This window comes from Apis laboriosa, unplaced genomic scaffold (genome assembly GCF_014066325.1).
Source record: "Apis laboriosa isolate Shangri-la unplaced genomic scaffold, ASM1406632v1 scaffold79_cov154, whole genome shotgun sequence".
Lineage (NCBI taxonomy): Eukaryota > Metazoa > Arthropoda > Insecta > Hymenoptera > Apidae > Apis > Apis laboriosa.
The window spans coordinates 145,522-161,703 of NW_025224475.1; the positions used below are offsets into that span (position 1 = coordinate 145,522).

Here is a 16,182-nt window from a genome sequence, read left to right on the forward strand (position 1 = left end):
TCGAATGAAATATCGCGCGGAACGGGCCCAATAGGTCGGTCTAATAGGAATAAACAATGTTATGAATTTAAACGGCTCAGCTTGGCGCCACCATAACCCTATATTATCAAATTACGGGGGCTTGTACGAGGCCCCGCGAGGTGCACGCCTCGTGCGACCAGGATGCGTCGTAAAGTCGGATGTTAACGGTAGGAACCCACGTTCCACTCCTCTCGTCCTTTTAGATCCCATTCGCGATGCGCCACGGGGGGGCCGCCGAGTTCCAGCCGAACCCTCGATCACAATAAACAATTACGGAACGAGATTTTTCGAAAATTTTAACCGAACGTCCACCGAAACGAGTCCCAACGATAATTGATGCTTCGCCTTTCGTTCCACGCGCGGGACGTTAACGCGACTTTGATTCCTCGATCGAAATAACCCGTTCGTTGATTCGTCTCGTCGGGTTCTTCTTCTTTTTTTCTTCAACCGTAAGCTACGTTTGTTTCTTTTTACTCGAAAAGAGTGTCTAAAGCGTGTTAATCGCTTATTTGAATCGTATCGTTTTATCCGTTACTGCGCCGATTGTGAATAACACTTATTAGGATGAATCTGGATGAGATAAATGTAACGTGTGTGAGATGGATCGTTATTATGCTTCATGATATATTTAATTTCAAGCATTTCCAATCCTCTGTTCTTCGCGCTACGATTCGATTCGAGATAAAAATGGATCAATAATTTTTAAGAAAAATATTATCGCAATTTTATTATCATCCACAAATTCTTTCAATACGCCACAAAAACCTCTCTACGCAATACCAATTCGACTCGTAAAACGTAATTCCATCCTCCCCTCCCCTTAGGAATTACCTTTATATCGTTCGATTTACGAGAGTTCGCGCTTCGGCCAAATTTCTCGATCAGTCATATTTCACGGTAATTAGTCGAGGAAGATTGTTCAGGGTCGCTCGAGAGAGGCCTCGTATTCTTCGTATATTAAGAGAGTCCCTCGGAACCCACCATCTTTATGAATACGAAATGAGGGCGCGTTGGAGAGGGCCCGGCAAGAGAGTGGACGGCTAGAGCCGACTCGATCGTTCGACTCTCGCGGGAAAAGCCCTCGGTTTCGTAATAAATTGGGACGGAATCGTAAAGAAGGAAGAACGAAGGAGGAGGAGGAGGAGGGCAGACGAGAGGCCCGACCATGAAACACTCGGCTGGCTGCCGATCGTTAAAGAATAAAGAATGGTAATATTATGCCTCGCGGATGCTTCGAGAGAAAGAGAGAGAGGGGCCCCGTTCGTGTTGGCCCCGAGACGTGGTTCGAAGAGAAAGGCGTGGAAACTACAAAGTAAATTCGTCGATATTAGCCCTCTCCTCGGGGATAGATTAATTTACCATGGTAATTTGGATGCGTTCGAGTACGAGTGTGCATCGGGGAAAGGATCGAACGATTTTTCGACGACTGTTCTCTCGTGGTATCTCGATATCTAGGCGCGGAGAGTTTTGTGCCTCCATGGTTAAAACTCGCCTGGCTCGAACGAGGGATCCTAAGAGACACGCCCTAAGAGGAGAGCGTGGTGGTGGGCTTGGGATGAGAATTTTAATTTAATTAAGATAGACTCGCGTTATTAAGACCCACGTCCAATCGGGGAGATTAGAATTCCTTCCCGTGAGCGGGAAGTCGCCTTCGTGAGTCGGCGACCTTTCCTTGGGAAAAGACTGGAGAACTCTCGAGTTCTCGGGTTCGACGGCTCGTAAATAATCGTTCGGAAATTTTTTCCATTTGGAAAGAAGAATAACGTTGGATGGAAGGAATGTCCACGTATCACCAGCCTGTTATACTTTATATACCATATCCTGTTATTAATAACCGATATTTACACAACCCGGTGCACAATTCGTGTTACACATGATATATTCAAGTTTCCGCTTGTTGGACGATTATTTTGTATTTATGTTACCTCTGAAGAATATTTATCGTCGAATCGATCGTTTCGTGCATTATACATCTCTCCATACTTTGAATTACCAACTAATACGTCAAATTACGCGTTCAACTCGTCCATTCCAGCACGATACTATCGATCCAATTTTCTTCAAATTCATGGGGTAATATCGAAAGCGTTAGTTTGTGTATCGAGTAAACGAATAAATTCCGAATAGATAGTTTCCCGACTAGGTCGAGATACGATCAAGAGTGTCGGCGAAGGCGTCGTCGAAGCAATAGAGAACGAGATACAGGGACTTGTCGTTCGTCGTGCACGGTAAATGCAAAACGTCAGTTTCGTGACAGCGGTAACATAGTATCCGTTGTATACGATCGTAGAACCGCGGTTCTCGGCAAACGAAACGTACGATTAATTTAATGCCCGAAGCCACGCGAGATCCGCGTGTAGGCGTCGCAAAATATCCCTTCGCTTTTGACGCGTTCCCCGCACAACCTCGATCATTAACGCGAAACAGTCTCGAAGCTTTTCTAATGAACACGTCAAATCCAAAAGCTCGACCTGTGCTGTTGCGCACATATACCCCTACCCGATTAAGAAACAAACTTCGATTACCGGGAACTCCTTTACCCGCGAAACTTGCTCGATCGAATCTCTGGATATCTACATCGAACGCGCGTTTTCCTTCACTCGCAAGAGTTTCGCGACATAACAGGTGGCAAACGATATAAAGTACGGTATCGCGTTGAAGCTATATATTCCGCTTGATCGCTTCTTTCCCCTCCCTCTTTTCTTTCTCAACCCCTAATTTACCCTCCAATTCGTTTTCGAAATCGGGGAATCGAGTAATTGGAAGGATTAAAATATTAATTGGAAGGAAAAAATTACGAGGAAAAAGAGGGAGGGGGAATTTTGGAATCGAGGAAAACTCGTGATGAAAAATCGGTAAAGTTTCGAATGTAATTCCGAATCGAAAATGGCTGGGACGCGGTGAACGGTGAACGGTGACGCAGAGTCTCTCCGAAACTGTCGTTATTTATGTGTTTGGTGAGGCGACACGGCGTGTGGGTGTCGAAACCCGGTGAGCGCCACAGGAGCTCGCGGGCAACGTGCCGCGTGCCCGCGTGGACGAGTACCGGCGAGTAGCAACTGTTCCCCAACTCTCCCCCCCCCCCCTCCTCCTCCTCGAACAAATGCAATCGAATCGTCTCCAATCGTCTCGAATCGGACCTTCGATTTTATTTCGATCGATTTCTTACATTGAACTCGAATTACTCGGTTACATATAAGCGAGTTTCTTCACATCCCTGGTGGAAATTAATGAAGCAAAGTCTGCAAAAGTTTTTAGATAGGGGAATACATGGAACATGGACGTCTCGACATCGAGAGATGGCATAATCCTGACGCTTCTTCGACGTGGAAGTGGAATGGCGAATCGTGAATCATTGGGCAAATTTGCGAGTGCCATCGCGTTCGGTTTGCAGGGGCGTGCATTTGAATAAAAACGACAGTCGTGCATCGGTATACGTTCGTAAGGGGGCAACAGGAATAATAGGAAGGGTGGACACTTAAGTGACATCGTCCCGCAAAGTACCAATGTCCCCTTTATATTCAAGAACATAAGCTCGCAAAGTTATTGGCCCATTCGGACCTCCTGCCTCCACGAAACACCGTCCCGTTTCTCATTCGCGTGTCTGATGGCGTTACTTTGCGCCCTCCAATCCCACCCTTTCCCTCCCCAACTTTCTCCCAAACCGTCTCTCTCTCTCTCACTCTTTCTCTCGATCTTCTCTTTCTTTTCTTCCCCCCCTCCCCATCTCCAATCGAGTTATCCCGACTCTTTTGAGACATCCGCAAAACGACCACGAACGTAAAAACGATCGATTCGAATCATCCATAATCTCGTATCCATCCGAGGGAACGAGTATATATCGTGTATAAATCGTGGTTTAAATCGACGACAAAAGATTCTTCTCGATTTATTGGTGAAATTACAAGGTAAAGATAAATATCGAGAACAAGTGTTATAACACGCGTATCGCGATTGCTTTTAAATTAACCAACCATTTCTTATATACGACTTTTAAGTAATCGCATCCGAAAGTCGAATCGTTTCTCTTAAACCGTATAAATGTTAATCGAGCGTGTTATTCGAGGCCTGCTCTTTAAAATAGTCGAAAAATCTTTTTCGTAATGAAATTTCCTTCGGGGGGTCAGACGCATCCTCGGGATGGTTGATTTAAAATTCTAGCTAGGGAGATTCGGAATAATGGATCGGTCGGTTCCATCGGACTTCTAGATTCCCGTGTAAAGGCTGAAGGAGCGTTTTGGTCGGCTACCGGATAGCGAATATATATATATACATACATACATACATATATATATATATATACCGAGTATCCTAAAGCAGGAGGAGAAGAGTTCCAGGGGAGTAAATGACAGGCCCCGCTGGCCGCTTCGGGCCCCAGAGATGATTATTTTGATTAATTTCTCCCGTCATTCGGTAGCCGAGTCGTGCCGCCGATATATTCACGTGAAACGCGATTCGCTTCTAATTTCGTTGTAATTGAAATCTATGCGGAATAATCAAACGGATAAAAAAACAAGAGGAAATGATATTCGATTGGCGGATAAAGAGGATGAAGACAAGTGAAAAAATAGTTGGGAACGAAAATAAAGATTGGATAAAGATTGGATGCGAGACAGTGGCTACGATGACGTAGTTGCTCGTCATTCTTTCATCGAGAAATTACGTACAACGATCATCTCGCGTCTGGGTAATTCGATCTAATTCCGCGATCCACCGGTGATTTTGGCTATCTTCCATAATCGAGCAGACCCGCCTTACGCCAAGAAACCGAACCCGTAATGGGCTGGAATTAAGAGGAAACGTGCTCTTCGCTAATCTATTAATTCCTATACACGAAATTACCACCGGGCGTCGACAGAAACGAGTTTTCGCGAAACCGCTTCTACCGTGTATTCTCCTTTTTTGCCGTTTCGTTCCCTTTACTTTCTCTTCCTTTTTCTCTCTTTCTCTCTCTCTCTTTCTATACCGTTCCTCTCTCTTAATCCACAACGTGTGTTATTACGTAAATCACGATTATTTACTACTTACTTTCGAAAACTTACTTTTCTCTTGTATACGCGATATCGGAACAGAAGAGGAGATAGAACATCTCTTCGAATCGTGGATTGGCATTTCCACTTCACGAAAATTGCCGGAAATCTTGGTTTCGAACGACGAAAGTCGAGAGATAAGAATGCATTCTCAAGGATTCTGGCTAGTGAACCGAGTGGTGTAGAGATCGAGGCAAACTTATCTTCCAAAGAGAGGAAACATTTGTCCCTTGTCTGACTTATCGTGGCTACTCTTCTATTCTGACTGAAACAATTCCATTTTCGAATATTGCACGACGAGAAATAGGTTCGTTCTTCGCTGGAAAAAGAAAGAAAGAAAAAGAATTTTTAAAACACGCTTTATATATATATATATATATATACATCACTTTTATTCCTTCGAAAGATATTGAGATAGAATAAGAAAATAAAATAAGAATAGGTAAAGAAATAAAAAAATAAAAACGCAGTATTGATTCGCAATTATTTGTATTTACCTATAAACAATTCGATGGTTCGATCCACGTTAAGTAAAAGTTTGGTTGGCGCGCGTGTAATTAATGTAAACGAATAACAACAATTACAAGAAGGTTCTAGACAGGGTTCGCGATATCGATCAAGTTCTCGAAAGGCGGTCGGTGAAGAAAATTGCTCACATTTCTTAGGATAGGGTTGCAGAGTGCAACACGCGTATTTTGTTTTTCGAAAGCAACGAGCATCAAGCTTTCAGGCCCTAAAGAGCAACAACGAAGAACGGACAGCAGATCCGGCGCTGACGCTCATTACGATGATTGGCAGATTCAATTAACGAGCAGCCGGGCTCCAGCACGGCGGGGTCGCCTCGGCTTAACCTCGACTAAATATTATTAATAATAATCAGCTCATTACCGGCTCCATTAATTATCCGGTTGTATATACGAGTTATACAGCCTCTAAGAGCGCACCAGATTCCATAAGATTCGAACCGATATCCTCGATATAATCGATACGAAACAGTTTGCTATTTCGTTTATTAGTTAGCAGAGTCGTTAGGATCGCGCTAATCGTAAGATCGAAACGTGCCAATACGTTGCCAACGAGTTTAAAAAATACTTTACAACAGGATATTAAATCGGCGGAAAGGATTCGACGATTCTCATTTTCCCATTAAATCGGATCATCGAGCGTTAAAATCCTTCTGCTTCTTTCAACTAAAATGCTCCTTTCAACTTTTTTTCCTCCAAAATGATCTTGAGATTATATACAGTCCAGGATTCAATGTATCCGATCGATGCTTTCAATGTATCCAAACGATGTTCGATCCTTGGTATCGATCGTGAAACTGCTCTCGAACTGTAACAACGAAAGAAAGTGATGTATTCCGAAATAGTTTCGTATAGTTAGTAGGACTGGAATATCCAGCTTAAACGGCAGAAGGAGGGAAAAGAAAAAGTGGAATATTAATCCATTTAACAAACTCATTATCGATGAGATATATCGAACGTTTACTGTGCGCGTCGGCGGTGCGAACGTGCTCCTCCTATCCTAAAGGAACCCCGGTAATATTAGCGGGTTGGCACCCCTGCGGCTTGATTTACGGGCGCGCACTAACGAGCCTCGGCCTGCGTCAAACGCGAAGAGGTGGTGCAACTCCGTTCACCAACTCTCGATCGTCCAACAGCGCTGACTGCACGATGCACCACGATCGGCAGTATCGCCTAAATTTATTCCATGCCCATCAACCGTCCAACTATCTAAGTACGATGCGAACAGTCAATTCTTCGATGTATCATAAACAACGTTCTATTCGCGAAAAAAGAAATAATGTAGCGAAAGATCTCGTATCTTTCACTCGAACACAAAGAAAAACTCACTCGTTTTATCCTTTATTTAGAGTCCCTTCGAAATTATATTTTGAAATGTAATTGCCATTCGTTCGTGTATCGATGTGCTCTCTAATGCTCCAGAAATTGGAATAATCGGAATGAATGCATCTAGAAGAAATGAAAATCAATCAAAAGGTTGAATCCGACAATATGCCAAATGACTTGAAAGTTCGGAACAAGCCGACATTGCCGGCCCCCGAGGGCTGATTGGGTCGTATTTGGCTGTAATTAAGGCACCGGCGGCGGCCATTAGCAACCGTGAAAACGAACAACATTGTTCCGCGGGCGAAATGTGAACGATGCCATTCAACGCGAACTGATACTATAACCAAACTTTAAAATGATGAACCGAAATCTCACGTGGAACTAGAAGATGTAAATACGAAAAAAGCACTTATTTATTTGTGTACTTTTAAAAAATTTAATCGCGACACGTGCCTAACCTCCAATTCGCGATTATTGTTATGAGTACACTGGCCTTTGCCATGGTACAACTAACTCCATCTTAAAATTCCATAGAGGCAAGAACTATGGTAGACGTGAAAAGTAATCGTTAGTTCGTAAGAGATACACGTGAGGCCGTGGCTGACAGATCAGAACGAATACGACAACAATACTGTTCGACTCGCATAATTGGCGCCATGGGCACCCGGTGGGAGCATCTCACGGCACAGCGAGGTGAGACGCCGATACAGGATGAAGAGATTTACAATGTTCCCGGCCGTAAAATAATCAATAAAATCTGTACAATGTAAAGAAACAGACGTGCGGCAATGATTTAGTATGCGGAGCGCCGGCTCTGCTATTCTCTCCTTCCTTCGACTGTTTTTCTGTGCTAGACTTAAGGCCCGATTACGCGAACAAATTCTATCTATTTTATGAAATTACGTTAATTTATTTCAGAATTCGGAGAGAAATGGTATTTTTATTGTTTCCAATATTCCGAAATTAAACGTTTTTATCAAGTCACGAAACGGAATATTGGCGTGATAATTATCATTTGAGATCACGTTATTTTTTGAAAAATACGATTCAATTATTATAAATATAATTGTATTGTATTGAAACCAAATGTTTTAATATGAAAAAAATGTCAAAAATATAAACAAAAAAAAAGGACAGGAAAAATTATTAAAGAATTGCTCATTGCTCGCACGAATGATAACTATTTAAGTACTCGCAATTGCCAATCGAATGACAACATAATATCGAAATAACAAAAAGTCGTCGAAAATTTTGTGGCATTCCTTGACACGCCTTTATCTTTATAAAACAAGCACCGCTGTAATGAAGACCGAGGATATAATTAGGGTCGAGTAATCAAGTCGTATGGGCGGATTCAATGTGGGTAGAGCTTTAGGTTTCTGGTGGGAAATACACCGAGTCGCCGCAGGGTTTTGCAGCAGGAGCCGACTATGGTGACGAATTTACGAGCTCCTTACAAGGCTGCCTTCTTCGAGCATAGCCAGCAATAAAGTACGAGGCCAGAGGATATTCGAAACAATCGTCCGAAAGGCCAGGACCTATCTCCACGCAAAATCCTCGGATCAAATTTAAAATTGATTTATGAACGATCATTTATCGATCTTTGTCTTCCCAATCTATTCTAATCGCATTTATTTCACTTCCTGGCTGCATCTAGCTCGCGAAATATTATATTTTACGCGCGCAAATTAATTGTCACCAACGAGTTCAACAAAGTTTCAGATATAAGTATCGCAAAATAGAGGATTGATAAAACTTGGAACAATTTTGCGGAAAAAATGGAAAGGTAATGAATAATATTTTCACTTACAAGATAGGAATGCAGGAATAAAAGTAGACAGAGGTTGTTTTCCAGAAGATTGAAAGGATAAATGTTTTATCTCTTCGACTAGAAACTGTCTTCTCACAAAGCTTCTCACAAAATTAATCAACATGGCGTCGTCACTCTCAATTTGAATATGGTGGCGCTATCTATCGGAGCGTCTACCATTTAATAAAATAGGCTTCTTTCCATGGAAATATTTCGCGCGCTCGTTTTATGAAATCATTCGTTTTATGAAAATAAATTTTATCTGATCGTATTCATGTTGAATGTCGGATTCTTGAATGTAGATGTAGCTTCCTTATAAAGCGGATTATCCCTCTAAATTAACAAATGTTGCTTAATTAAAATAATATTTATATTTATAGATTTAAAATAAAAAAAAAAATTAATATCGTTTACCCTATTCCATTTATTAGCCAAAATTCGTTCACGCTCGAATTTTTTAAATTCGCGATTATCGCGAATCATTGTTAATATCTTCCAAGTAAGAAGAATCATAAAACCGATAATTACAGTACTAATTATTAATCCCACAGCAACACCTACAATAATTCACTCGATATGATACGTAGTATCATTAATTTATTATGATTGCACTTACCAAGAACGTTAATAGGTACAGGACATGACTTCTCTCTTTCAGCTAGGATCTTGAATATCTTAATATCTCCTCCAGTACCGTCTCTGTAATATTCGTATTTGAACACAAACGTGCATCCACCATCCCCAGGAGTTCGACAAATACGAGCTCCGTTTCCTTGATCTTTTCCTGAATCTTCTACGATCTTATCTACCTGTTCAATTGAAAATTGCATAAAAAGAAAAATTACTAACTAATATTTCTAGAGAAGATTGTCTCACAATATCTATTTGATGCATGCATTCGTCACATTTTTCACTTCTAGCAAGAGGACCGGATTTGTGCACCACACATTCGACGCAATTCTTCAATTGCTCGCATCGTTGATCAGGACATATCTAAGAAACGCAAAAACAACTTTTATCTCTTTAATAAATACCTAGAATATATTCGTATATCGTGAAGCGGAAAAAAGACTTACGGGACACTCTTCGCAATACTGGCCGGAATATCGAATATTGTCTTTTTCATGACAATAACAGCTACCGCAAATGCAATCGCCGCGCCCGCTACAAATCTCCATAGTTTCGCTGTTGCTCGAGATGCATGTGCTATTCGTTTCTTTGCAATCGCACATCTCGCCACCCCATCCCGGGAAGCAATTGCAAGTACCACATTCACACTTCCCTCGCCCGCCGCAAACCTTAAACGCGCAACAACAACAGTCAGATGGAATAATACACACGTAAACACGTGTAATTTATCTATCGCCTGTTTCGAAAGGTGCAGGTTTCCTTAAAAGGGAAATTACTCGAGCAATTTCGCCATACGAATAAACGATTCCGAAGTAAGTTTACGATCCACGAACTGTACGTTTCGTCCGTAACTGATAACAAGAGGTAAAATACCTGTACTGCGCGTATAGAGAAATCGTTTAACTGTCATTCTCCTCGTGCTTTAAAATATCTTTCGATAACTATTCGCGATCGAGTATACATCCCACGTCGTAGAAAAACCATCCTTTTCTTCCTGAAGCGTAATTGAGGCAAATATTCACTTACTAATCCCTCTTTGCGTTTGCAAGAGAAATTATCGCATTCGCAATATTTCCCGTAGAAAACTTCTTGCGGATTTGGACGTTTCACGCACTCGCATACACCGCACTTGCAAACTCCATGATCGCTACAAATTTCAGCGGTCTCGTTGTTAGGCTTGCAATCAGCCATAGCAGCTGCACTCTCCGCTCTGGCATCGTTTCCTTCGCATTCGCACTGCTTCCCATAAAAGCCATCATCGCAGGAGCATATACCGCAAACCAGAGTACCGTTCCCTCTGCAATTTTCCGAAGCTGGCGTGTATCCCTACATTTTCATTCGAAAACGTGCGAAAAAGAGAAACGTTTAAATAGCGTATACGCACACTACATGTGAACGTAACTATTTCAATGAGAAGATTCGCGTTCAATTATAATCGCCTTTACCGGATGTCCTGGCCGTTCGCAAGGACAATCGCATGCAACGCTCAGATTGATCGTCAGACTTTCGTTTATACCCCTGGGTTTAATATGCATACTTGTCTGCCATTCGTTGGAATCCTTTGGACATTCGATCGCCTGCAATCGAGAAAAAAATAATAATTCTCAAATAAACGAAACGATATGATATTCATACAACGCAACGTTCGATGAATTTGCCGATTTATTTGCAAATTACCTGTAACGTTACTTCAAATTCCACGATATTCCCCACTCGTAATCCTCCGCATTCCTGTCGTTCTTTTAATTCACCATTTTTATCCAAACATCGTGAGAAATATTTCACATCGATCATTTTTGGCGCATCGTCCGTCATTATTATGGTGTTCACCAATTTCTGAACAAATTGTTAACATTTCTTTTATATGTATACGATAATATATTCGTGTAATAATATTCGGAAATTGATTCAAACAGAATACCTCGTATTCTCCACTGACAAGAGCAACTACATTTTTAGAATTCCTTTCTATCGTTCCGATAGAAGAGCCTCTGATACTTTTACTCAATAATTGATACGTCTCGTTTCGATTGCTCGTAACCGCAAATATGATGTTCATGTTGTTCTCGCGAGCTACTTTGTTGATCTTAATTAAAATGTAATCGTTAATTTAATATTTCAATTGTTGGGAAAGAAAGATTTGCATACCTGAGATATAGATGGATAATCTTGAAGAAGCGAGTACGTGTAGAACCCTTCTGAGTCCAAATGGCAGAGGCAATCATTGGGCTCGATGATTCCCGCAAGCTGAAACGCAATCGTGTTTTTATTTTTAAAGGACAAATTAAATTGAAACAATCTTTGTTTCAATATTCATCTCACATACTCTGCCATCTCCAGCGATGTGAAAATTAGCGTCTGTTGAGAAAACGATAAAATGCCGAGCATTCTGCCGCCAGCCAATTTCCTTGGTGCAAACCATCGCTTGCATCATCGCGTCAAGTCCACCCTCGGGTGAATCCAAATTACCAGACACCGGAGCTTCTTGTACGCGCGTCTGAAAATTAATTAATCAACATCAAGAGATTAAAGATTAATTAATTATTACGCAAAAAAAAAAAAAGAGATGACAGAATTACTTTAAAAAGAGCAATGTTTTCGGTAAGAGGCATCTGATTCTTGTATCCATATGGTGGTGCGCATGGTTTCTTAGTTTTATCTAAGTTACACGGTGATCTCAATCTGGAAGGGAAAATGATATGATGGATGATAAAATCGTAGCGATATTGATGGAACGTGAACGTTAAACTTCTTTAGATACTTGTCCGGTTGCGTACTGGTCATAGGTAGTACAACTTTATCCACGAAACTACCAAATCCTAGGCGAAAATTTGAAGTCAAGTTTCGCATAGCTTCGGCCAATTGAAATCCCAATTTTGATAATTGATCCCTGTAATCTTCCATGGACTTTGATAAATCCATCAGATAATACAAATCGACCGGATAATCCTCTGCTTGACTGTATTTTAAAGTCAATCGATATTCCTCGCCTATAAATAGTCAAATAGAATTATATATTTTCACCAAAGAGATACAATTTTATTTAATCTCGATTATAGATATACTTCCCTCGCCTGAGTCTCAAATCAATTTTTTGAGGTTGAATTTGAACGGGATCCGTGCCTTTCGTTGAGGACAGTGGACGATTTTCGAGAATCAACATCTTATTCGTCTCAATTATCACGTCCGACGTTCGACACCAATGATCACCTTCGTTTGAAAATTTTTCTCTGGTGATACAGCGAACCAGTGGATTGTTCACGCTTTGATTAGAGACCTAAAAAAACAAATCTATTATTATTTATAACAAAGTGAAATATTTTTTTTCATAAACAATTGTAATAACGATAATTATGAACCGGAGTAGAACACCAAACACATCGCGGGGTTTGCAAGCAATTTTTGCAAGATTGTTGAGATGCACAAAGGATTTCTGAATCTTTATATTCGCAAAATATAAATGAAGAAAGTTGAACACAAAAAAAAAGTATCGTCCAGGTGGTCATTGTTTTAAATATTAATTTCGTTTTAAACATTAATTTCGTTTTAAACAAAGCGAAATGTGGCTGGCCACTTTAAAGGATATAGTGGTATTCCACGGAAATATACCACAGATAAAAAGAGTGTGCGTCATTAGGTAACTATTTTCTCTGACGATTATATCTTAATCAGAAAGTGAACGTTAAACAAAGAAATTAAAGGGATCGGAATTTATTATAAATTAATACGATTTATTTAGATGAACATTTTAATAAATTATTACGCGCACATTATAAAAATATTATTATAATATACTTATTTAATAAGTATATTATATCTAATAAGTATACTATAACTAAATATTTAATTTATTAAGTTAAAATATAATATAGAGTGACATCTCTTAGCTAATAAAAAAAGTTTTATTTATCTAGTACCACGTATGATAAGTACGTACAACTTCTATACCATGTTCTGGAAATGTAGGTATTTCCAGACATAAGTTGAAGTATAGAAGTATATTTAAACGTTGAAAGATGGCGCAACAGGAATGAATCAATATGTAGAAATTAGAAATGTAAAATCGACAGTGGTGAGGAAACAACTTGAGACGAAGGATTGTGTACCTTCGGTGATCGTCTCTTTCATCGGCAAGTTTCGCTCACGACGGTATGTGTCTTAATGCGGAATGTAATTTTATTTTAAATTAATTATAATTTTAAAATTTTTCTTTCATTATGCATAGGAGTATTATTGTTGATTACGTAAGAGGACAGTCAAGAAAATTATTTTATTTATTTCATTAATTTTTAACTAACACAACTAATGGACTTCATCCGTTAAAAGTTTAATTAACAAAATATTGTATCAAGTTTTTAAAATTAATCAAAGAAGTTAATTAAAAAGATGTCAGAATAAAAAATTTATTAGTCTATGTCTATCTTAATGATGTTCTAGTGTGTTCTTCGTGTGAATTTTGTAGGTTAATCATGTCCCACATAGTATTTCTCTGCTAATACAGAAATATTTAATTAAATTTATTTTATTATGAACTTCGTTCGAATAAAAATTAAATTTCAACAATAAATTTCATAGTATGAGATATATTTCTTTATTTCATATATTATATCGGCATATATAAAAACCTGTACAAATGGAATGATAAATGTGCCGCAAACGTGGTTTTAAAGAAAAACCATATTATGATATATTCGAAGTAGTAGTATATCATTCGTATTTAAATATTTTTCTTATACTGTAGAATTTATTCTTTGAACTTTTTTAACAGAAATTTATAAAACTAAAAATAAAAATGTTACAATAAAATTGAGTGTTTATATTTTAAATAATTTAATCTTTTTTTATTTTATGTGACACACAAATAATATTAAACCGAAAAAAGATATATTTTATTATACTATCTATTAATAGCTGAAAATATCCCATATGATTACATAAAGATACTAAAATATAGAATAACATTTTATAATTTTAAACGGCGCCAAGCCTAGTTCTAATCTAATGATATGCGTTAGATTGTTTGATGTAATATAATACTAACTTTACTTACAAAATGATTTTTGTTTATATATTTAATAGTCACTGCGTTAATGATGTGCGACATCAGTCGCACTTTTTGGTAACCTCAATGAAATGTCATTGCAAATCAAATAAGAGCAAAAATAAACGGATTCACGTAAATCTTTATATTAAGGAGATTACAACATTTCATATATTATCTTTGAATTCGCATTAATTTTTGAATTAAACAAGGGTATGCATTCGTCATTTTTTATCACCATAATTTTTATGTCATTTATTATGCCATTATTTTTCATGTATTTTTAATTTAAAAAATTAAAATAAATTAATGTATAATTAATAGTGAAAAAATTTAAAAAATAATAAAATAATTTTATAAACAAGACACTAATCATTTTTTAAGAAAATTTAAATATTAATATATAGATATACTGTTTAGAACAAATATATTATTCAAATTTTTTAAGATAATCATCATTTTTGGATGTAATCCAATTCTACACATATTTCATTTGTGAATTCAATATCTGTTTCTTATATAACAAATATATATCTGATTAATATAATCTATATTTTTTTTAGAATACGAAGCAAAGCCTTGGTGTAGAGATGTATCTGACTCCTGCCACTCTCTATGCTCTCAGATTATCATTGCAACAGGTAAAAAAACATATTTAACTGTTACAAAATGATAAAGATTATGTAATGACATATACTTTGATATTTTCTTAAGTTAGAAATATTATAATTTAATTCGTTTGAATTTTAATCTTATATGAAAAACAAATTAATATATTTTTTATTACAGGGAACCGTTTCGTCTGTATTTCGTAGGAATATGGTCGAACGTAATATGACCAAATCAGCGTATATCCTTGCAACTGTTGGCCTATCTATGAGTATATTTTCTGTGAGAAAAATGTTAACCTCTAAACACGGACGTCATTTGTAACAATTTTTTGTTAAAATCAGCAGCAACAAATACAGTTCTAAAAAGAAAAGGAACGAAAAGAGAATAGATAAAAAAGAAAGAAGAAAAAAAATATTAGGATTCAACATATCCGAATCATTATTGGCAACGGAAATTTTTCATCGAATTTTAGCATCTTATTCACGCCGAAATGTATACTTATTTTATATTGGAAATCAGTTGTCTTGTATTATTGAACTAATCTTTTATAATCGATCTATTATCGTCTTCTAAATATTAAACATTTCCTAATGTAGCATATTAATTATAGAAAACTTATATGCGGTTTCGCATTTTAATACGTACTTCAAAGCTTTAAAAAAAGAGTTAAAGTACTAGAAAATAGAAAAAAATTGTATTAAGCGTGCAATAATATAATTTCGCTTAAGCGATAAATCGGCAATTGTTTTATATTTTGAAGCTTTTTATTTATTTGATCAATGTCTCATATTTCGCATATTTCACAAAAATATATATATACATATATATATATATATATATGTATAAATGCGATTTTGGACGGTAATTTGTAAGAATTCGATTTAAAAATGTTATTTTCTAAAATGCAAAACCAATTTTTTGTCAAGAGAATCTTACTGCAATTGTTGCTGTTATTAAGTCATGAATACTAATAATCAAGTTATATAAACGCAACATTGTATACGTGTATAGATTGTATTCATTATATCGTAGTCAAATGATACAAAATTTTTGCTACACAAAGTTGAGTCTTTATTAGAAAATTTGTTTTTTTTTATCTCCTAGTCCCATTAATATTATGTTCCTATAATTGTAGTAAAATTTGTGATATTTGTAGACATGTAAAAATATTGAATGAAATTATTAAAA

General features: G+C 37.6%; 2 protein-coding genes across 8 annotated transcripts; one reads left to right on the plus strand and one right to left on the minus strand.

Annotated features, from left to right (window-relative positions):
* Positions 1 to 5,519: 5,519 nt before the first annotated feature.
* LOC122719477 (integrin beta-PS-like) lies at positions 5,520 to 12,902 on the minus strand. 7 transcript variants are annotated; one of them, XM_043945305.1, is made up of 18 exons: positions 12,701 to 12,902; positions 12,411 to 12,618; positions 12,103 to 12,331; positions 11,921 to 12,023; positions 11,668 to 11,838; positions 11,490 to 11,588; positions 11,263 to 11,427; positions 11,019 to 11,177; positions 10,787 to 10,918; positions 10,368 to 10,667; positions 9,788 to 10,009; positions 9,588 to 9,704; positions 9,328 to 9,520; positions 9,126 to 9,268; positions 8,712 to 9,044; positions 6,905 to 7,024; positions 6,540 to 6,784; positions 5,520 to 6,383 (listed from the first exon to the last, which is right to left on the minus strand). In XM_043945305.1, the coding sequence occupies exons 1-15, from the start codon at positions 12,875 to 12,877 to the stop codon at positions 8,970 to 8,972; spliced, it is 2,493 nt and encodes an 830-aa protein (XP_043801240.1). In that variant the 5' UTR covers positions 12,878 to 12,902; the 3' UTR covers positions 5,520 to 6,383; positions 6,540 to 6,784; positions 6,905 to 7,024; positions 8,712 to 8,969. The 7 variants fall into 7 exon arrangements, with proteins under 7 accessions (XP_043801240.1, XP_043801241.1, XP_043801242.1 ...); XM_043945306.1 differs by having other exon boundaries at positions 6,509 to 6,784; XM_043945307.1 differs by lacking the exon at positions 6,540 to 6,784.
* A 639-nt stretch (positions 12,903 to 13,541) lies between these two features.
* Positions 13,542 to 16,056, plus strand: LOC122719508. The gene is made up of 3 exons (XM_043945397.1): positions 13,542 to 13,585; positions 14,946 to 15,023; positions 15,172 to 16,056. The coding sequence occupies exons 1-3, from the start codon at positions 13,559 to 13,561 to the stop codon at positions 15,313 to 15,315; spliced, it is 249 nt and encodes an 82-aa protein (XP_043801332.1). The 5' UTR covers positions 13,542 to 13,558; the 3' UTR covers positions 15,316 to 16,056.
* Positions 16,057 to 16,182: the final 126 nt, after the last annotated feature.